Source organism: Sardina pilchardus, chromosome 3 (genome assembly GCF_963854185.1).
Source record: "Sardina pilchardus chromosome 3, fSarPil1.1, whole genome shotgun sequence".
NCBI classification, from domain to species: Eukaryota; Metazoa; Chordata; class Actinopteri; order Clupeiformes; family Clupeidae; genus Sardina; species Sardina pilchardus.
The window spans coordinates 40319929-40344173 of NC_084996.1; the positions used below are offsets into that span (position 1 = coordinate 40319929).

At 41.7% G+C, this 24245-nt stretch overlaps 1 protein-coding gene across 1 annotated transcript in view; it reads left to right on the forward strand.

Annotated features, from left to right (window-relative positions):
- The first annotated feature begins 652 nt into the window (after positions 1-652).
- LOC134077594 (collagen alpha-1(XI) chain-like) overlaps positions 653-24245 on the forward strand; it is a 270154-nt gene continuing 246561 nt past the window's right edge. Inside the window, exons 1-2 of the mRNA XM_062533297.1 lie at positions 653-942; positions 5342-5506. Of these exons, the coding sequence (XP_062389281.1) occupies positions 822-942; positions 5342-5506 (286 nt within the window). The 5' untranslated portion in view covers positions 653-821. The remainder of the gene's footprint in view (positions 943-5341; positions 5507-24245) is intronic.

Here is a 24245-nt window from a genome sequence, read left to right on the forward strand (position 1 = left end):
AATTAATACTAAAATTAATTTGCTGCCGGAGCAATGTGTGTTAATTGCAAAGTGTGTTTAGGCATTCCACCTTTGGCCAAAACACTCAGTGAAGACATCATCACAGCAGTGGAATAGCATCCCTGTCAATATTAGACAAAGCGCTACACTCACCACCTTTAAATTAGGCCTTAAGAAATGGTTGAAAGCAAACCAATGTTGTCAACATTTCTAGCCAATGATGTTTGTCTCTGTGCAAACTCTGTGCAATGTTATTCTGTAGGCCTACATTTTACTGTGTGTTTGGTTCATTGTCCCCAATCATACTTTTTGTATTTTAATTTGATTATAACATCAACTCCTGTCCAGGTCTAGATGTAAATTGGCCTTGTGGCTATGCCCAATTATATATTGTGTAGCTGTCCCTGTCAATTAAACGTAAAAAAAAACCTAGGCCTACTATCCATTGCTGCAAATTTGCCACTTATGGAGAGCTAGCCTTCTATCTGCGTTCTAAAACCATCTTCCTAGGTTAAATATGACATTAAGCATCAAGATCGTCCAAACTTCACATCAAACTCAAGGGAGGGATCAGCCAGAGAGAGTCCAGGTTGCCGAGGGATGAACGTCAGTTTTCTTTAGTTCAGGGCAGGTTCGGACCGTTTGTCCAACCCCTCTCTCTTTTGTCCCTGAACAGTGAAGTGGTTCACGCGTTTGATGAAGTTCATTGCAAAAACGGCAACTGAAGAAACGTGTGTTCGTGTGCATACAGGCCTTTATTAATGGCCTATTCGAGCACCGGACAACTTTGAAACAAGGAAACGAACTGTCCCCTCACGAAGATGCGAATGGATTTTTCAAGGTGGTCCACCAGGTGGAGAACGAAAAGATGGTGTTTACATCCTACTGCAACCACAATCGTCACTCTGATTTTTCTACTGCACGCCTCTAAAGTGACTGCAGGTAAGATGTGTCAGAGAACTATGGACTTCTTTATCGTAGGCTATGCCACTGGTCTACGACAGAAGTATACCTGTGTCTGTAGGGTGACAACAAAATCTGGTTACTTTTCTACGTTGTCTTCGAGTTTGTCCGACCTGCGAGTGATAGCCTGCTGATAGCGTTTTGCCTTTGGATGCAATAGTGCCACCTTGGACTGAAACTCTCCGTCTCACATAGGCTAGCCTACTAAAGGTGTGAGCAAAAAAAACTATCGGCAATCGTATAGTGATCAGGTTCCCTCCCAGCGCTATAAAATAATGTCAGTGCGCGATTGTCTGAGACAGCTGAAAATAAAATAGGCTAATGAATCAGGTTTCCAACTTCTTGCTATTTGATTTAACCAAACGAATTTCTGTGGTAGCCTATCTTCCGCAGACCTCCGCTTAGTTGAAGATCAAATTTCACACTGAATAGGCTACCATTACCCCTGCCCTTTGTGAAATAACCATCAATTCACTGCAAAAATGGCTTGTCTATTAAAATCTAACCAAGTGTTTTAATCTTATATCAAGACAGAACTAGTTTGTATTGTTTTCAGTAGCCTACGAAAACACTTACCTAGTGCTTTCTTTTGATATAATTTCACTTAATTTAAGGAAAGTTTGTTTTATTTTAAGTCAATTCTTCCTGAAAATAAGCAAAATTATCTGCCAGTGCAGTAAGTGAATTTGTCGTAAAACAAGCAAATTTATCTGCCAGTGCAGTAAGTCAATTTATCTTGATAAGACTCCTTAAAATAAGTCAGTCTTCTTAAATTAAGTGAAATTATCTTTTGAGAGAGCGCCAGGTAAGTATTTTCATACTTAAAGCAATACCAAATAGATTATTTACCGTAATATAAGATAATTACACTTGGTTAGATTTCATTTTTTTGCAGTGAACTTAGAGATAAAGATCTCACAGCAATTGAAAGGGGCCTTGATGGTTCAAGTCAATAACAACAACAAACAATCCAATCAGTCAATTCTAAAACTAGCAGTGGGGGGCCTTAAAAAAAGTTTGATGTGGGCTCTCATTGTGGCAGGGCTGTAGTCAAGACCACCTTTGTCGAGTCCAAGACAAGTCCAAGACCAGGACCGGTCGAGACCAAGTCAAGACCGAGTCCAAAGAGGTTCAAGTCCAGGACAGACCGAGTCCAAAAGACTCGAGTCCGAGTCGAGACCGAGTCCAGGACAGAAAATCTATTTGTATGCATGACAGTATAAATACAATCATTTTGGGTTATTATTTGCGGATCTAAAAGCAAAAACTGGGAAAAAGTGTCACAACACCCAGGATTTTGTAAGTATAACCATTCCCCTTAAAGGAATACGCCACCCAAAAATGAAATTAATTAGATGAAGCACCGCTAGTCTCACGTAGCACTTGAAAACTCCTAACTTCGACTGGAACTTCACAGAATGGGATTCAAGTGCTTTCGCATGAGAACCTTGTGCCTATCTAGCAGTGCTTTGCCTGTGATGAGGCCGAATATAGTTCCAAGTAAATATCTGCCTAGATAATAGCCTCGTTTGATTTTGCATTATGATGTGTACTCGTTTTTAACACATGGCTCCCAAGATATATTTAGAAAAAAATGTAGATGTCTGGGTCACTTTTTTTGAAGGACGTGCTAACTGACACCCTTCATTTACAGCAACTGTGCTAAGCTAAAGCTAAAAACGCTGCTCCCAAAGCAGGACAATGCCCGGACGGATTTTAACCGGGTTTTTTTCACTGTTTAACTTTGGGGGTGACCGAGACTGGCTTAATTTCATTTTTGGGTGGCGTATTCCTTTAATATAACATAATCTAATCTAAAGAAAATAGAATGATACAAGGTGATGCCTGTAGATACAAACACAAATCCACTACTATTACAACTGCTAGGTACTACAGTAGTACTGAGCATTTGAGCAACTGAATTACAATACAGCTTCACTCCAGACATACAGTAGACAAGAATGACCAGTATTAGTGTACTCCAGGGCTCAACATTAGCTTTTAAAAGTGGTTGCTAACTGGGCAACCAGGCATGAGGTTTTGGTTGCCAAATGCAAAAAAAATGGTTGCCCCATTATTAAAGGCCTGTTATTTCAGTTTTCTCTGTGCACTAAAATAAGGCATATCTTTAATGTCTTGGATACAGTATCTACAGTATGTTTAAATGTGGTGTGTAGGGCTAATTGAGTGCACATTGGTTGTGTGTACAGTAGGTGTAATTGAGTGCCTGTCACTTTAAGAAATAAGTGGTGAGAGTAATTAGCCTACACAGTCTACACTAGTGAATAAAATAATAGTTGCGCATAACACGTATACGGATGGAATCAGAGGTGCAATTCATTTTCTATATCATTAGATTAAATAAATGTTTGAAAATATAACAAGTCGAAGACAATCTTTTTGGGATCATAGAAGAGATAAGTGTCTTCTAATGTTCATTACTGATTTTAGTGACCACTACACGAATGACATACATGACCTGAGCTAGCGGCATGGCAGGAGCTCTCTCCAGATGTAAAAATGTGCCAAGCTTGCATAGCCTTCTAAACGTTCTTCTTGACGTTAAACCCAAAAAAACTTAAATCCCATAGCCTAGATAGGTTAGCAACACAAATTTGAGAGATGCAAGAGAGCAAATCAACTTGATATTAGCCATTATTATGCATTGCAATAGCATCACTTAAACTAGCAGCCATGTTTAGCTGTTTATGGCACTGCTGCACATACGTATGTGTGAGAGAAAAAAAGACGCACAGCCACAGGCTAGCTTCTGGGGGTGCCTTGCGCACACGCATGTTTGGCTACTTCAGAAGTTTACTGGGCAACCGTTAATGTCGATCCCTGGTGTACTCCTACTTCCCTTGAATAGTATTTATATAATAAAGACGCCTGGACTCGGTCGAGACCAAGAACCATATTTGGCAAGACCAGTGGCCGAGACCGAGACAAGTCCAAGTCAAATACCAGCGAGTCCGAGACAAGTCCGAGACCATAAAAAAACGGACTCGAGTCCGGACTCGAGTCCAAGACCGGATTCGAGTACTACAGCCCTGCATTGTGGTCGCCTTTTGTGCATGTTGTGCATCTGCAAATGATGCTGAACAAAAATACTCTCATTTCTTGTGGGTTTAAGAAAAAGATCTACTTCCTAAAAACACATCAAAGGTTTCTTCACAAATGTGATATTAAGGAGCAGTTAACCTGCACCGTTCACAACCACTCTGGTGGATATCCCTGCAGTCAGCATTCCAGTTGCATGCACCTTCAAAACTGCGTCAAAACTTATTGGTACAATTCATCTTGTGTGATAACACTTCACATTATAGTAGCATTTTATTACAACTATTCCAAGAGACATTCGTTTATAAATTCATGAAAATGTGTAGGCTACCATAAACAAAGTGTTTACATTTGTATTAATATTAAATTGTAAAGTTTGCTGTGAACGTGAACAACTCTAGGTTAAAGGGATATTCCGCCATTTGTGGAAATACGCTCATTTTCCACCTTCCCTCGAGCAAAACAATCGATATTTACCTTGCTCCCGTTCATCCAGCCATTCTGTGAGTCTGGCGATACAACTTTTAGCTTCAGCCTAGCATAGATCATTGAATCGGATTAGACCATTAGCTTCTCGCCTGCTAGCTTCATGTTTAAAAGTGACTAAGATTTCTGGTAATTTTCCCATTTAAAACGTGTCTCCTCTCAAGTTAGAAAGTGCAATAAGACCAACTGAAAATGAAACCTGGCGTTTTTCTAGGCTGATTTGACATGGAACTACACTCTCATCTGGCGTAATAATCAAGGCAACTTGCAGCTACTGGCACTACTACTGCTTGTTGTCTATGGGGACTATTTTCAAATGCTGCGTACGATATCACTGCGCCTATGGTACGTTTGCAAGTTGCCTTGATTATTACGCCAGATGAGAGTGTAGTTCCATGTCAAATCAGCCTAGAAAAACGCCAGGTTTCATTTTCAGTTGGTCTTATTGCACTTTCTAACTTGAGAGGAGACACGTTTTAAATGGGAAAATTACCAGAAATCGTAGTCACTTTTAAACATGAAGCTAGCAGGCAAGAAGCTAATGGTCTAATCCGATTCAGTGATCTATGCTAGGCTGAAGCTAAAAGTTGTATCGCCAGACTCACAGAATGGCTGGATGAACGGGAACAAGGTAAATATCGATTGTTTTGCTCGAGGGGAGGTGGAAAATGAGCGTATTTCCAAAAATGGCGGAATATCCCTTTAACTAACATGGGGTTGTTTGAACTATTGGTAATTAAGGCTACATGCAGTAGTAAATATGACGGTGTTTCGACAAATGTCAAAGCCAGTGATGTATTAATGAATGACAGTGTCCTCTATATTCCCACAGCTGAACCAGTGGATGTACTCAAGTTGTTGGACTTTCACAGCACTCCAGATGGTGTTACAAAAGTACCAGGATTTTGCACCGTCCGAAGAGGATCCAAACCTGACATTGCTTTCAGAGTGGACAAAGAGGCCCAGATCAGCACTCCTACTAAACACTTTTTCCCAGGTGATAATCCTATAAGAACTTCAACACATACATAGTAGACTAACATAATGTACATTTACACATTAGTCAAACTTCTTGGTATTACATTTATTTACATAATATTGATTTATCACATTCTTTTAACCAAAGCTTACATGTAAATTATAGTATAAGGGACACATATTCTTGTATTTATTGTACTCCCATAGCCTGGGAGAACCCAGATGAACCTATTAGCAGATTTGAATTTGCTCTGCAGGTCAGTCTGGCAAGGACACCATTGACATCCGTTTCAAATGTTCCAAAAACACAGGCACCATTCACAATGACTTATCCAGCATGGCCTGGCTTTATAACCTATAGAGGGTCATACAGATATGGATGTGTATTTTCTTTGGATTTGAGTAAAGAACTGTATTTAAAACCCTAGTTTACAAAAAAAAAAAAGATTTGCAGAACCTCTCAAACGGAAAATGTAAGTCAATAAAGCTTTTCCAGACTGAGACCCCATTTACATGACGACGCAGGGCGTTTTTGTCTTCACCGCTTTCACACCTTTAACGATACCGGTCAAAAAAACATTTGCGTTTACACACAGAGGTGAAAACTCCAAGTTGGCCAGAAGAAGCACGCCAGTGGGTGTTCCCGACCGTAGCTATGCAAATGCCCTTCCTCGTCAATGAGCGCGCTCAAAATCTAAACAGCAAGTAGGGCTGCCAAGTCTCACGCTTTGAGCATGACAGTCACGTAATTTGACCCATTCTCACACAACACGCCATACTTGACATTTATCACGCTTATTTTCCCCTTTCAGTATATATTATTATTTTCAGGATAATAAACTTTGGTCCTTGTCTTGCCTTGCCGTAGTTCGGCAACTCTGATTGACTGACCGCAATAACCAACCACGGAAGGCAAAACGCAATATAAACCAATCAGAAGCAACGTAAGGCGGGTCTTGGCGTTGAGCGCCGAGTCCCACATTTAACTCATTGGCTGCCAGCGATTTTCAGTGCAGAGCGCTCCATACTGCCAGACGTTTTACAGCATTTTGACTGTAGACTCTCTTCTTTCACCAGGAAAAAACGGTTTGTTTCTATCGTTTTCCGTTCTTTAGTAATCGTCAGTAGAACATGGGTTCGTTTTGCTAAAAACACCTGTTTTTGACCAAAACATGGAGAAAACTATCTTTTTGTGAAAATCAACTTTTTAACGTTAGCGATTCAGGAGTATGTCTACCACGATTGCACTGTTATCTCGTCAGTCTCGTCAAGGTTGCTAGGGACTCTGATGGTCGCTAAAGACTCTGAACAGGACGGTAGACTTAGCAAAGTTGTTGTTAGTCTAAATCCAATGTAAATGGATCATACTAATCGGAGCTGCCAAGTGTCACGCGAGAGTGACAGTCACACACTGTCTTGTAGGCCTAATGTTATATTGTATGGCCCCCTAGATTAATATCGAATGTCTATCAGAATTGCCCGCCGCCAAACACCTGAAGCAACCCTGTATTTCGCATGCAGGGTTAATATAGGCGACGAACATTCGCCTACATTATTTACTGAAATGTAGGATGCCAGCATGCCACTAGCTATTGTGGTATCAGACACTACAAATAGTGTAGGCTATTTTATTTACTTGGGCTACGCAAAGCACAGGGCAGTCTGTGGGGCAGTGTATTTCGAGGCATTTGTGCATGAGATGTTTCGTTTGGATTATCAAGTATGTCGTTGAAAGTGTCGGGATTTCCACCAGCTGTTTGGGAAAGAATGCGTTGAACATGCTCTGTCTGTGCTGAATTAAATTGAGTTATTTGCATCGCGGCCACAAGTAGGCTAGCCTAGACTAGGCTATAACTCCTGTAGGCTCTGCATTAAGTTGATTACGGCTACTATAACTCCTATAAACGAAAGGCCTAACTGATGAAAAAAAATACAGTTTTTGAAAAAAACATTGTCGTGTAAACACCATCTGACTGTCATCTTCAAGGCTAATGCTCCCCTCAGATCTTTCACCTCTGTACAGTGAGTTTACATGAGCAACATCATTGCAATCTCCGTTCAATCATTCATTCCTTCATTCATTCATTCATTCATTCAACCTTTTTATACTCAGAGGTTCATTTAGGGTAGTCCTCATTGTCATGGAACCAGAGAATGCAACAATGAAATAACAACAGATATTGGCCGCGTTTCCCAAACACGTTAAAGTGTAAGTTTGGCGGAAATTGAAAATAAAGCTATTTTCTGAATGAAAATACATCAACTAAGCCGTGGAGGAAGTAATTTTCGCTCATCACGCAGTACAGAGCTAGCACGGGCAGGAACGACAGCCCAAAATCGCAAACAGTGGGTGTGGATGGGGATTGGAGCCACACGCTTTCAAAATCGCATTTTTAAACCACTAACATTGCTCAAAACAGCGCCAAACCTCATCAGTAGCTTGCTCTAGGTGTCTACACATAAAACGAAGCACCAAACAGTCTGTAAACTTTGGAATAGTCAGTATACACGTAGAATCAATTCGAGACCCCAATTCCATCTGAAGCACAGAAATGTCTCGCGAGATCTCACACGGAAGCACGGGACCTATTCCTACAGGTAGTCAAAATCGCATTTTTAAACCACTAACATTGCTCAAAACAGCGCCAAACCTCGTCAGAAGCTTGCTCTAGGTGTCTACACATAAAACGAAGCACCAACAACTTGGCTCATGAACCCGACGTTTATAAAAGAAGACTGTTATGAATATAACCCCTTCCAGCTCCTCACGAAGGAAAGTCCACAACCTCTCGTGTGAGATCTCGCGAGACATGTCTGTGCTTCAGATGGGGTGTTGCGGTCTCGAATTGATTCACGTGTATACTGACTATTCCAAAGTTTACAGACTGATTGGTGCTTCGTTTTATGTGTAGACACCTAGAGCAAGCTACTGATGAGGTTTGGCGCTGTTTTGAGCACTGTTAGTGGTTTAAAAATGTGATTTTGAAAGCGTGTGGCTCCAATCCCCATCCACACCCACTGTTTGCGATTTTGGGCTGTCGGTCCTGCCCGTGCTAGCTCTGTACTGCGTGATGAGCGAAAATTACTTCCTCCACGGCTTAGTTGATGTATTTTCATTCAGAAAATAGTTTTATTTTCAATTTCCGCCAAACTTACACTTTAAGAAGCTCTTAACGCTAAGATCTTCTTTGGAGCGCTCTTAAGAACGCTGTGAAAGGAGAACGTGTTTCCCAGAGTCACTATTAGCTTAAGAAGATCTTTCACTAAGAAGGAAACGTAAGATCGAGCTGACCCACTCTTAACAGCCTTCTTAGCGATCAAATGCTCAGTGATCATAGCCTGCCGCTAGGGGCACGTAGATTTCTAGGCTTTAGTGATCAAGCTGCGTCAGGGAAATGTATATCCTCCACTTTTTTAAACAATAAAACAATTTTCAATGTTGCAATGCACTCGTGGCTGTGGACCACTGGTGCAAGAAACATAGACTTGAAAAATAATATTGAAACATGTTGAAGTTTTCTACACATCTGCATATGAGTTTATAATACTTCACATACAAAAAACATCAACAACCCTGTGGCATTTCACAGATATCAAGGAAACAGATGTAATTGAACTCAGCTGAACCTAATCCAATGAGGCTTCACCTGCTACTCTAGGCGTTGCCAAAGTCCGCGATGTAAAAGTCCGGTTTACATTAACGATACGTGCACCCCACTCGCAGGCCACATGGGCTGGAGGGTTACATCTTCTCGAATATATTAAAGTAGACTAGCCTACATCACATGCCTACTACCACACTATCTATAAGAAAGATGGGATGTGTCTTACATGAGTTAATATTTGGCCTGAGCTAATAAAAAATAGGCCTTGGCTATATTGATAATCACCCTGTTTCATCAGTTAGTTTGAGTTTTTTGGCAGACGTAAGGAGCCGCGACCGCGGCCACGGGGAATCCTCCCGAATCTCCCGAATAGCCACCCGGGCCTGCACACACACGCACGCACGCACGCACGCACGCACGCGCACACACGATACATGCGTAGCCTAATTGCACCTGTAGGGGGGACACGGGGCGCTGTGTGTGACTTGTGCGCTTATAAAGGGGTGGGTGATCGATTTGCCTGGCAACGATTGATTCAGTTTCAGCACCACCGTGGTGAACAGCTCTCGTTAAGAGCTTCTTAAGAAGCTTCTTTGGCTTGATCTTAAAGTGTAAGTTTGGCGGAAATTGAAAATAAAGCTATTTTCTGATAGCCTAGAAATCTAGACGCCCCTAGCGGCAGCAAATGTAATTTGGCTGGCGTGGCAGTCTAGGCATGATCCATTGAGGCAGGGAGCTGAGGACCCCCAGCACCAGCGGGCCAATCACAGGGCTTAACATAATGGTGACTGACATGCGACCAGAAGTTGCGACGGTAACGCATCCTGTTATTTGAAAACAAGAAGATGATTCGTTTAGCGTTGTCCTATTGCGTGGAGAGGGAAGGTTACGCATCCTGCTGCTACTTGAAAACAAGAAGATGATTCGTTTAGGGTTATCCTATTGCGGGGAGGGAATTTGAAAGACAACAGTATCCCACCCCTCCGATTGAGCCCTGTCTACAGAGAGTGTCCAGACCCTACATCTTGATGTGGGTCTGGCTCGTCAGGCTAATTTTCTGAATGAAAATACATCAACTAAGCCGTGGAGGAAGTAATTTTCGCTCATCACGCAGTACAGAGCTAGCACGGGCAGGAGCGATTAGAGCCACAAGCTTTCAAAATCGCATTTTTAAACCACTAACATTGCTCAAAACAGCGCCAAACCTCATCAGTAGCTCGCTCTAGGTGTCTACACATAAAACGAAGCACCAATCAGTCTGTAAACTTTGGAATAGTCAGTATACACGTAGAATCAATTCGAGACCGCAACCCCATCTGAAGCACAGAAATGTCTCGCGAGATCTCACACGAGAGGTCGTGGACTTTCCTTCGTGAGGAGCTGGAAGGGGAAAGTGTTCATAACAGTCTTCTTTTATAAACGTCGGGTTCATGAGCCAAGTTGTTGGTGCTTCGTTTTATGTGTAGACACCTAGAGCAAGCTTCAGACGAGGTTTGGCGCTGTTTTGAGCAATGTTAGTGGTTTAAAAATGCGATTTTGACTACCCGTAGGAATAGCTCCCGTGCTTCCGTGTGAGATCTCGCGTGACATTTCTGTGGTTTAGATTGGGTTGCGGTCTCAAACTGATTCTACGTGTATACAGACTATTCCAAAGTTTACAGACTGATTGGTGCTTCGTTTTATGTGTAGACACCTAGAGCAAGCTGCTGACGAGGTTTGCTGCTGTTTTGAGCAATGTTAGTGGTTTAAAAATGCGATTTTGAAAGTGTGTGGCTCTAATCCCCATGCTAACCCACTGTTTGCGATTTTGGGCTGTCGCTCCTGCCCATGCTAGCTCTGTACTGCGTGATGAGCGAAAATTACTTCCTCCACGGCTTAGTTGATGTATTTTCATTCAGAAAATAGCTTTATTTTCAATTTCCGCCAAACTTACACTTTAAGGTTCTTCTAAGAAGGCAGTTAAGAACGCGTTTGGGAAACACCCGTATCTTAGCGCTCCTTCTTAGCGATTCCTTCTTTGGAGCCTTCTTACTGTAAGTCCTTAACACTAGAAGCGCCGGTCATTTGACCGCTGACGCGTATTACTAGAAGCGCCGTGTAGGTTTGACCTAGATATACCTAGAACGGCCGGGCTGCGGTCATTTGACCGCAGTGATTACAAAAAAAAAAATCTTTTCACTCGATTAAATTCCGGGACCCTACGTTCACGACTTCCTAAATACGCGTGTTTTGTCACCCAGAATTTTTACATGATCAAAAGCACACCGGTACAAGCTAGTTTAGAGCTATTTTGCGCTCACTTATGTGACAACACTATGTTGTCTCGCGTTCGGCCATGTTTGTCCAGGCTGCTATTCTCTTTTCTCACAGCAGATGTCGCAAGGGTTTCCTGTGAGTCGGGCATGAGAATAATATTTTACCATAAAACATAGTTTATATATGTGCAATGTGTATTATATATGTGATTTATTTATTAACTATTTTTCATTTACATGGCATAGTCTATGGAGGCGATTTATAGTGGTAAAATGCGAGTTTGTTTTGAAAACAATGCAACGTTGTTCTATTAGGCAGGCCTACGTGTGTAAAAAATATTTTCAGCTGAAATTCGTCGAAGCCTATTTATGTACGTAGGGCGCGTATGCCTACGTACATTCATAGTTGTATCTTATCTTCTATTTGTAGGCTATCTTTTAAAGCTCAGACTAATGTATAAGCATTTTCTTACATATTTGCTGGACAAACAAATCTATTTCCAATTGGTTGCGGTACATTAATTCAGTGGTGCAACGTTAACTCTCTCGACTACTACGCAGGAGACCTGGGTTCACAACTTGGCACGAGCGAAATAAAGTAGCTTATACTTGCTGCGTTTACATGAGAGCTTTAATTCCGAATAAAACCAAGTTAATTCAGAATAAAAGTTAATTCCGCTTTAAAAGAGACCATGTAAACGCTTATTCCGCTTGAAAATGATTTATTCGGAATCAAACTTAATTCCGATTTAAGTGGTTGGTTTATTCCGATGTTAAAGCGGAATTAACTCCCCTCCTTGATCATGTAAACCTTTATTCCGATTAAAAGTTTATTCCGTTTGTTTGGTGCATGCTCGTACAAGGAGGAAGAATAAGCGCATGCTCGTTTCATTGCTAATTCGGCTTCGTCTTCTTCCCCCCTTCTCCGACAGTCTTCTCCTCCTCAGCTAGCAAACGTGAAGCTTGACAATATTTTCGAGCTGCTGGTTAAATAGTAGGCCTATTATCAGAATGACTGTGAACCCCGTTTTCATTATGTTATTGTCCATGCTGTTACGTTAACCCGAGATGACAAAAAAGTTGCTAGCCAGCTAAAGTTTGTTTTCTTCTGGTAGACCTTATTAGGCTACGTTCATGCGCCGCCTGTCCAATCGGAACCCTTCCCGACCCCCAGATGTTCAGCGGAATACAATAAGCGTAATTAACGTATGTTCCATGTAAACGCCAATTCGGAATTATTATTTCCATGTAAACTCGATGGAGAATATTTTAATTCCGATCTATTTAATTCTGAATAAACTAATTCGGAATTAAAAACATCATGTAAACGTGGCCATTGACTGAATTCTCTGACCGTTTTTCAACGTCGACGAACAATTATTTTTTGTTAATGGTTTTTAGTAACAAACTATCTGAAATAAACGGATGAATCACAATAGATACAGACGGTTAGAAGGTTGCCGCCCCCTCTGTGGGGGAAAACATGCTAACATCACACATGACAGTCAATGGGCTAACTCGTTAGCAGAACACAAATGTTTTCCCCCACGGGGGGTGTTTCAGCCATGGTTAACACGGTAACTGGGGGCGGTAACCACGATTATGACAAGATGCTGTCTGTATGTATACTGTTTACCATTAACGAAAAATAATTTTGCCAGCCAATAATTTTCTGAGCCAAATTGAGCCGCCATCTGACAAACTTTGACTAAGCCAGTTAGACTTTTTGCATCTAAAAATAATTATATCATAGAGACACGCGAAAAATAAACGAGCCTAGAAACTAGGCCTACATGAGATTTTCCCACTTGACACACAGGACTCACAGTGAGTTGACGACCAATGAAAATGACATGGGGGAATGAAGCAAACAACGTAGCCTAATCTTGATCTCGCCTTACATACTTTCCTAATTCCTACGTAGGGCTAGTCAGACTTTTGTTAAAGGGATAATCCGGAGTGAAATGCACTTTAGATCAATTTTTCGGACTATTGGGAGTACATACGGATAGAGAGTCCAGAATGAATTTAATCGAGTCAGTACCTTCCGGAAATGTTGCTGCGGCGGCTGCGCAACGCTTCAACAACACTTTACTAACATTTCCGGAAAGGTACTGACTCGATTAAATTCATTCTGGACTCTCTATCCGACCACATAAAGACGTGGGGATACTTCGGTTTGGCTTTAGGGACCCTCTACTCACTACCACGTAAGTGTAGTGTTGTTTGGAACAGTAGAAGAGGTATAAAAATAGCGTTTTGTAGTGGCGAAAGGACCTGCCCCGGTCACTTACAGGCTAACGAGTTTTGGCTAAAAACGGTGAACTCGAACTTTCTCAAAATACATCCGAATGACATGATTTTGGTGTCAACTCAACGTATGTACTCCCAATAGTCCGAAAAATTGATCTAAAGTGCATTTCACTCCGGATTATCCCTTTAAATCTTCAGGGCCCGGTTGCACAAACACCAAAACCAAAGATTGATGATATGAACCAAATATTCTGGAACAGACGGATTTACAACATTGAATGCGATAGGCTATTAGGCTACTGCGACTTCCACCGTTTCCTTTCCAGAGATTGCTGCGCTGTTCACAACGCATGCAGTCTACATTGAAGTGAAACGTGCAGAACGTTGTCCAAAACAATACAATAACATTGTGTGTTGAGATCTAGTACAATATAGACATCTGTAGACATGAAGTGGCAACTAAAGCCATTATCAGTCATGAAAACTTTGGCGGCTGCAGCCTCATTTAGGTTTTGGCTGAGCCAGCTAGCCAGCCAACTACTTCATCAGCCAGCCGTTATTCTCAAAGCAAATGGCTTCGGGGTCTATACATAACACACCATCCATTGCAAACATAGCCTATTTGAAACCGATCATTCCCCCTCCCCCATACACTCGTCTAGGCTAGGCTACTACAGACATCACCGCGGCATTGAGGACAATTAACTGCCTCCCCACCCCCAGCGCCTCTCTCTGTCCCCTGCATAGGCTAGGCTGTAGGCTGGCTGTTTAGGCAACTTGTGGAAGAACGTGCAATCATGTTTAATCGCATATGCGCGTTTCAGAATGTTCGAATTCGCCAGCGTGCGTGTAGTTGTGTGAATAGAAAAAAATAGAATAGAATATAGCCTATATTTATTGATGCCTTGCTTCAATAATATACTTCATTGAACTTCCGCCATGGACAGGTCGGGGATCGAACCAGCAACTCTTTGGATATGAGTCCGAAGCTCTAACCAGTTGGCTACAGTTCTCCTCTACAGATCTGTTAAAATGTGTGTCTCAATGCTGAATCTCGAATTCACATAGACGTTAGCTTAAATTGTAGAAACAATAGGCCTATAGCTTTTTTTCAGCAGACATCGCAAACATATCATACACATTCACAAAACGGAGAATATCTTTCTGCTCAGCATAGCTCTCCCTCCCTCCGATGTAGCTAGCCTAGACCCTATAAGATGCTTCTCCCTAAATGAATACAAATTGTTTTAGAAAGTAGCCACGGTACCCTGTAAAATGCGGCCTGAAATCCTGGCTACTGTTAGCCTGGGTTTTCCCATACTGCCTTGCGCGGTGATTTCAATCCCGCTGCTAAGCCAGTCTGGAAACTAACGCCCTAATGTTCGCCTGATGTTGGCGAACCAATCACAGAACATCCGAGAAGTTTCCGTTGCCCTCTTGCGTCTACATTCGACGCCAAAGGATTTACGGCAGCCCTTAGCGTTGCATACGAACGAGTTGGGTGAGCTATGCGCATTTGATAGACATCCGTGGCGCCCAATGAACGGATCTGGGCATTTTTTCAAATACGAGAAAATGAACGTCTGGTTGCCAGACCACGTCTCATTTGAGAAGTGGGAGGCGTTAGCCAGGCTAGGCTACTGTGTAATTGAAACCAGACTGTTAGGCTCTTTGTTCCAGGTCCGATCATTTTCTGCGGCGCAAACATATAGGCTACCTATTAAATGAATAGAAGTGAATTTGGGGAGTGAATTGGAGCCACCCATTCACTTTTAGAGCATTTTAGTTGAAAGTCAAGTTTGCTTAAGGTTTGTTCAAGAACTCTTCCAGAGTTTTTACCTCAAACAACACAAATCAACACAAATAAATGAACAGATAACTCGAACGTGCTGTATAATGAAACAACCACAGACTATCAACAACACGGTCTGACACGAATGATACATGGCTTAGTGCAAACTGAATTTATGACCAAACGATTTGATTCGTGCACGAAGCGCCATCTAGCGATCATTTTGTGTAAGTAACAGCCTCCCAGTCTAAGGACTCAGCGGTCTTTTGACCGCCTCGCCGCGCTTTAAGTAGTTCACACCAGCACGGCGCTTCTAGTAGGTCGTCAAAGCGGTCAAATGACCGGGGCGCGGCGCTTCTAGGTATAACTTTCAATTTCAGAGTGTTAAACATTCAAAGAGAGCCCATGAGTAACAGGGGCAAGGAAAAACACCCTAGAATTGGAGATACATATAGGAAGAAAACTCAGACAGATCCACGACTCAAGGGCCCAACCCATCTGCCTGGGGTCAGTTACAGTAAAGTCATTTGTAGTTTGAAAGTTACAATGACAATGAAAGTTCAAATAGTCCAGTGTAGGGAATAAATTGTCCATTAGTAATGCATTAGTTATTTCGGAAAGTGATGGGTCGCTAGGATGCACACCTGAAGTCCCATCCCCCTGAGTGCCATTGCCATCATCATCCCTATGATTGCCCTACCATCGCCTGCTGTGGTTCCCTGCCAGGATCCCTGGGCCACACATCCTAGCGACCCATTACCCTCCAAAATTACTAATGGATTACTGATGGACTATTTATTCCCTATGCTGGACTGCTTGAACCTTCTGATACTACAAATGACTTTACTCTACTTAACTGACCCTAGGCAGATGGGTTGGGCCCTTGAGTCGTGGATCTGTCTGAGTTTTCTTCCTATATATATCTCCAATTCTAAGGAGTTTTTCCTTGCCCCTGTTGCTCATGGGCTCTCTTTGAAGGTTTGACGCTCTGTGAAGCGCCTTGAGACATGTGTAATGTTTTGGCGCTCTATAAATAAAATTGAATTGAATTGAATTGAATAGGATGCGTGGGCCAAAGATTCGGGCAGGGAACCACAGCAGGCGATGGTAGGGCAGTCATAGGGATGGCAATGGGTCAGAACGGCGCGGTATAAGTGGGTCAGAACGGCGCGGCGCTTCTAGTGTTAACTCATTAACTGCCATTGACGTCTTTAAACGTCAATTTAGACACATACGTTCACTGCCATTGACGTCTTTATGGGGAGGGCTCATGGGTGAGCTTGGGAACGATCTGGCAGAGTTTCAGGCTTGTAAACAGACTGTAGTAGCGATCCGAACCGCTAGATGACAGCAGTGCCATTTGGATGATTATCTGCCTGCAGAGTATCTGCCTGTAGCACATGTGGACATACAACAAGCTAACGCACTGAAGATCGACCACAGTGGATCTAGTTTGCACGCGGTGCAGGGAATAAATATGCTTACTTCTTACATGAAGGATGGAAAACATGTGAACGGTATGATCCATTTACATTGGATATTGCTGTATAGACTAACAACAACTTTGCTAGTGCTAGCTTGCTAAGTCTACCGTCCTGTTCAGAGTCTATACCCAGTCAGCACAAATAGAGACAAATACGTCTCCAAGACGCCTGGAAAAGATCTGAACAGCTTAAATACATCGCGTTCCATTTAGAACGTCTTATTTTGATCTTACAAACAGCGGCGGCATCTCACTGAGAATGTGTGTCGTAGTTCTAGATCTTTATCATATTTAATACCTTTATAAGATCTTTGTAAGGGCACATTCACACTAGGTCCGCTGGACCCGACCCGGGTTCGTTTGGTCCGATGGTTCGGTTGTTTTTGATAGTGTGAACGCAACCGTACCGAACTCGGGTGCAGACCCGGGACCGGACCCGGGTCCGCCTGAAAAGGTGGTCTCGGGTCCGGTTCGCTAGAACGCTGGAGCAGGTTGCTAAGCAAACGCTCTGAAGAATCTAAAGAATCTTTACCTTTGTCTTCTTCATTGCACTGCCTTCTGCTGTGTTGCCAAGTGATATTTGTAAACAGAATTCTCGAAGTTCGTACCTAGAAGCATGGTGCTTATGACGCAAACGGACCCGGGTGCGCAGACAAACATGTAATCAGTGTTGTGCATGAACGAGTTCAAAAGAACGCGTTCATAGAACACGTTCATTTTTCTGTGAACGCTGAACTGAACGCAACACATTTGTAAATAATGAATTTGAACGTGAATTCGCTCAGATTATGTGACATGAACGACGAACGTCACTGTTGAGTTCCAATTAAACTTTATGGAATTTATTTTGTCCTGAGAAGTCGAGTGACACTATCTGCTGGCAATTTAGAAACAGTATGTCGTTGTCACACTCACTGCCCACGGGGCGGGCGCCACTCCTAAACTAGCTTGCATTACCTTACTACATTAGCCATGATCACGTTACGCATGATACATTGTACACAGAGCCGCTGCTATGTGAATGCAATCGCGGAAAGATGCTGCACTTGTCAGTGATGATAGAGGGATTTATAACGTGTTCAAGGAGCCCTACAGTATGTCACTGATAGTCCGTGAGCCAGAGGGGTTGGTCGTTACCGAAAAGGTGGCAAAGGCTACCATACCTTTTCTGAAAGCCTGGAATCTCAGCTTTTCAATGATGTATGATGGCCATCTGACAAGAGTAGCTGTTTTGAGTTATGATGCATAATGTAAACTAAGGTTGAAGAAATAATGTGTATAAATCAAGCAGAACACTGAAATATTTTATTTTGTTATGTTTGGTATCATTTTAAAGGGGAGACTCTGAGCTTTCATTTAAATCCTTTTGTGAACATTTTGGATAAGTGCAGCCAACCCTGGAGCTCTTCAAACCTTTAATCACACACATTTGCCTGCCATTTCCCTGCCATCTTTTGTCTTTTAATCCTGTGGCACCTGGGAGCATCAGAGAAACAAAATCCAAACACTGAAATACTGGCATGACCCTAAGGATTCAGAAAATGTATCATTTACCCATATTATCTGATTTGGAGGGGATGATTTTTCGTCTTATATCAGACATGGCGTTTTTTCAAAGACATAAACAGTAGTGTACTATTACCCTTAAGGTTCATTTGTTGATATGTCGAGTTGAAAGTCTGAGGTAAATATATTTGAAATAATAATTATTGATACAGATAATTTTGAAAAAGTTGTTATACAGTGCAACACACTGACATGAGGAGTGACACAGTCCCTCTTGCATGAGCAGGACAGAAACTCAAGTATTGCTTGTGGACCAATGGAGACATTGAACCATATAGAGAGCTGCAAGTCACCATCTTGGTCCAGTCTAGACCACCCATGCTCAACTGGGGAAGGAACTTCAGGGTTGTTCTCGAGGCATCTTCTCCAGATAGCACCTTGATTGTTAGCTCTGAGACTGTGCTTCCTGAGAGAATCCGAGCATGGAGTTAACTGCCAGGATTCTACGCCTTTCTTTGCACAAAAAAGTGCATACTTCATTTCATTGATGTTGGTGATTCTGGACTTGGAGCTGTAAGGCTGCATACAACTCAGGTGTCATTGCCCAGTCTGCCCCAACCTTCTGAAAGGTCTCACAGAAGTTTTCATTCTTCTGAAAAAGTTTTAGGGCTGACACTTTACCATGGCCTGCAAATGCACTTACAGTATCGCAGCCTGTGTATACGTGTATTTTCTTGCCTGAGAACAAGGCATTCATTTTTTAATGTACATGTAAATTCCAAGAAAGTGGGGACCTGATATAAATGATATGTGGTGGATATGTATTAAGGACCTTTTTAACTATCTAAAAATGCTGAGAATGCTGAATAACAACTTTTTCAAAATTATCTGTATCAATAATTATTATTTCAAATATATTTACCTCAGACTTTCAACTCGACATATCAACAAATTAGCCTAAGGGTAATAGTACACTACTGTTTATGTCTATGAAAAAACGCCATCTCTGATACAAGACTGTAAATCACCCCCTCCAAATCAGATAATATGGGTAAATGATACATTTCCTGAATCCTTAGGGTCATGCCAGTATTTCAGTGTTTGGATTTTGTTTCTCTGATGCTCCCAGGTGCCACAGGATTAAAAGACAAAAAATGGCAGGGAAATGGTAGGGAAATGTGTGTGATTAAAGGTTTGAAGAGCTCCAGGGTTGGCTGTACTTATCCAAAATGTTCACAAAAGGATTTAAATGAAAGCTCAGAGTCTCCCCTTTAAAATGATACCAAACATAACAAAATAAAATATTCCAGTGTTCTGCTTGATTTATACACATTATTTCTTTAACCTTAGTTTACATTATGTGTCATAACTCAAAACAGCTACTCTTGTCAGATGGCCATCATACATCATTGAAAAGCTGAGATTCCAGGCTTTCAGAAAAGGTATAGTAGCCTTTGCCACCTTTTCGGTAACGGTTTCCATAATTTGAGGCCCTGGCTCACAGTCTATGAACAGTTCCATCGCTGCAGGTAATGCAGCAAGGCAGCCTCCTCCATACTCCCGGTGTAAAAACTATACTCGTCCGCTGTCAGGCATGCACAGCTGACACATTTATTATTAAATATTAATAAATGCGCGGCCGCATTTAGGCCTATTAGGCGTCGGTATCTGCCATAAACCTAAAATAAATGTATCTGCCCAGCGAAATAAAGCCCGATTACGGACATTCTCAATTAGATGAGAACAACAGGTGGCTGTAGCCTATATTCCGTCAGAAACAGATTTTCATTCAAATGAACTGAATTTGAACTAGTTCAAAATTAAAAATGGTGAACTATGAACGTGAACAGTTCACTTTGCACGTGTGTGAACTGAACTTTGAACTAGTTACTGAAGAGTGTGAACGTGCACAACACTGCATGTAATGTGAACACAGACCAACTATGGTAGAAGTAACCGCACTCAGGTCCGGTCCAGTTAAACGGACCTAGTGTGAAAGCAACCTAAGACGTTAGGGAGATGGATGTCCTATCCTCTTGAGACCCGGCCATTCACTTTTGTCCTCTGTAGGGGACATCAGTCTAAGTCTTATGAATGAAATACCATACATGTCAACTATTTCAATCCTTTTGTACTCTCAAGAGGACATCCTGGGCTTTCTGGTGATACCACATTTATGTGGGTTGGGTTAACAGATTTCACAAATTTTATTTTCAAAATGGCGGCTATTGAGTTTTTTTCATTTCATGGCAACATCAGAGGTAATTGACCATTTGTGGTCATTATTATGTGTTTTATTGCACACAGTCAATTTGTGTCATAAAAATGACAGTCTCAACTTGAATTCAGAGAGATTTCAGAAAGATCCAGCAATTTTAACACCTTCAAAACACCACTTTTGTTCAATGTCTTCTGTAGTGGACATCGGGACTTAGTACCCCCTGCTTTTTAACCAATTTCTAAGTTTTAGAAGGTAGAGGGTTGAGTGAGGCAACAAGGGCTTTTCTACTTATTTCTAATAAATAAAAGGAGATACAGGATAAAAGGAGATCCCTTAAGGTACAATACAGCCCCAGAAGCAGTGTGTAAGCTAGAGCTTTAAGGTTTATTAAGAAATAGGTACATCATAGGTGAATTTGCCTCAATGTACATTACCCAATTTGTAAAAAGGTGTATTTTGGGTAACTGATTACTCCATTTACCTGTAAATTATTATTTGCCACTTCTATAAGTGCTTTCACATTTGCAATTTATCCATCAAGCTTCCCTTCAGTGTACCTCTGCCATCCTAGGATGCCCTGACCACTAACGTTTCATTCATCTCTTGGGTCTGTGGCACAGGGGTCAAAGGTCAAATTATGAGAGTCCCTATCATGGTGTGTATACTCTCTGATGCCCTCACAGCAAGCCATTGCACTTCTTCAACACATGTTTATTAAAGGGAGAGTGTAGTAACCCTCCTACTCTAAAACCTAGCTCTACAGTGTGCCATGTATGCAGACTGGCTGCAACACCATTGAGCCAGGCTCATTATTATGGCCGTCTGAATGCTTATTCAGACATTATGGCAATACTTCATTATAGTAGCCATCTCTGAAAGCTATGTTAAAAACACTTGAAGGGGAGCAAAGCCATTCTTGGCCACCTATTTGCCTGTAATACCTCACATACCCTAACACTCCATTGACTTTAATGCAATACTATTACTACACATTCATAATTCCCATAGGGTTAGGACATTCGGATAGTCCCAATGTCCACTGCAGAGGACATCTGATAACACAGCAACTAAGAACATTTTTGGAATTTTTTTTGCTGCAACATGTTTCTTTAGACCAAAATACTTAAATCATCTAAAAAAAATCACAAAATTAAAATATATTTTTTTCCGGGTCTCAGGAGGCTATTATGACGTATTGATGAGCATCTGGGATACGGCTGCTAAACACTGTTTGAAGATCTTAGCAAGACGTATCAGATACGTCTGCCAGATGAGCAAACACTCTCTAGAATACATCTTACAGCCGTCCAGCAGACCTTTCGAACACATCTGCAAGACGCCTTGCAGACGTTCTTGTGCTTACTGGGTAGCGACCATCAGAGTCCCTAGCAACCTTGACGAGACTGACGAGATAACAGTGCAATCGTGGTTGACATACTACTGAAACGCTAATGTTAAAAAGTTGATTTTCACAAAAAGATCGTTTTCTCCATGTTTTGGTCAGAAACAGGTGTTTTTAGCCAAACTAACCCATGTTCTACTGACGATTACTAAAGAACGAAAAACGATAGAAACAAACCGTTTTTTCCTGGTGAAAGACGAGAGTCTACTCTTTCATGTGGTACCTTCAGTGTTTACATAGTCATAAAGCTCACCGTTCAGTGGATCTTGAAAAAACAGTCAAAATGCTGTAAAACGTCTGGCAGTATGGAGCGCTCTGCACTGAAAATGGCTGGCAGCCAATGAGTTAAGAAAGATCGCATTTGGGAAACGCGGCCATTGTATAATAATTGTGGTAAAAAATATAAGTCTAGAAATAACATTTTAATAAGATAGCCCGCATAATATTATATCTAGGGAAAAATAAAAATGCATAAAAATGAATGATAACATAACATTTACTTAAAACAGTTACAATTTGACATGTTTGTGACATATCTGAATTGATAGAATATCTTTATTTGTCATTGTAACAGATGCATCAAAATTGATTATAAGAAAGCAGAGAGTTCATTTTTACATTTCATTGAAAATTATTCCTGGAAGTAGTGTTGCCATGACAAAAGGTCCACTTCCCCAACTCAGAATGGATACAGGGAACATTGAGCATCAAACAGTCATTTGATCTGGTCTGATAGGGACCAGAATTCCAAAGAAGCAAATAGTTTGAAATAAAACCTGGTAATTTCCCAACAATACATTAGTAAATATCAATAAATATGTCCTCCTCTCTGTCAAAGATGACCAACCCACTTTACCATAGAGGACACAATGATGAGTGCTATTGCCATCACCAGTGATGAATCTCAGGGCAGAGTGGTAGTGGTTCAGGGCTTTAGGTGAACACGCAGTAGCATTTCTATATATCACACATCACTGTAGTCTAGAACTATCATAACAATTGCTTCAACAACTTGTTGTCATAGGCAGGCTGGTTTTGTGTCTGTAGAAGAAACCCTTTTTTGTTTCGAGTTTCTCATCGAGCCAGATACCAAGAAAGATATTTGCATTCATAGACTTTATTAATGCTTGAACAATTTACATTGGTTATTTGTACACCATTAACCTCAATGTTCCTTACTCATTGTCACGTCTGCCATAGTTTAAAGACCTGACAAGTCCTAGTAACACAGTTAGCGACAAACAGCCAAATGAGCAACCACAGTCTACCCAAAAACTCTCCACAAGCACCAAAAAACAACACAACCAAATGTCCGCCAAACAGTTACATGGCCCAAGAGGTGCCAGGTAGCCATCTGAGGGCTTTTTTAAGGGTTGCACAATTCACCTTTGACTAAGCCCGGCCCCCCCATAGTTAATAGGCGAGTTCGTGATGGTGCAGCTTCTAGCAGCGCTGCGCAGAACTGCACAAGATGCACGTGGTTAAAAATCTGTCCACGATGATCTAGATGAGTGTGTTTACGACTCTGCAGTCGATATCACATGGTCTTAACTTATCGCGGGAGCAAGGCAGCTGCTGCGCAGCAGCACAGTTGCTCTCAGGTACTGCGGACCCTAGACCGGCCTAGATGCCTCTTCATATCCACAAGGCCCTGTTTCATCACGTGGTCACGTCTGGACTATGGGAAGTAGAGAGCGTCCATAACAGCCTTCATAACAGCGTTTGTATCCCCGCCCCTGCTGTCATCAGCAGATCTCGCTGCTGCAAGAGGTCAGTTGGGGTTGAACTTGAACGTGCCTATTGTTGCGAAGTCCGGCAGTCTCAGACCCAGCTCAGACCAGAGTTAACTAGAACTTCAATGAAAGCCGTATGCCCGCCTGTAAAAGTTTACAACCCAAAAGGCTTATTTTACAGAGCCTAGGACCTGATTTAATTTAAAATCTGTTGAACAACTCCAGTACAACATGGAGACACATGAATACAAATTAATATCTAGGTTTGTTGCGTGACCACTTAAGACAGGGGGCAAATCAGACTCACTGATTTTAATAGCTAGCTATGCTACATAGACTGCCTGCATCTTACAAGGACACTTGGTCATGTCATATAAGGATCATGGTACTGCAAATAAATGGAAACATAGGCTATGTCTCATTCCGCCCACTTCTACCCTTCGACCACTTAGTTTTAAGTATATAGTGTAGATAACACAAAAAGTCAGTGCACTGAAGGTACCCGGAT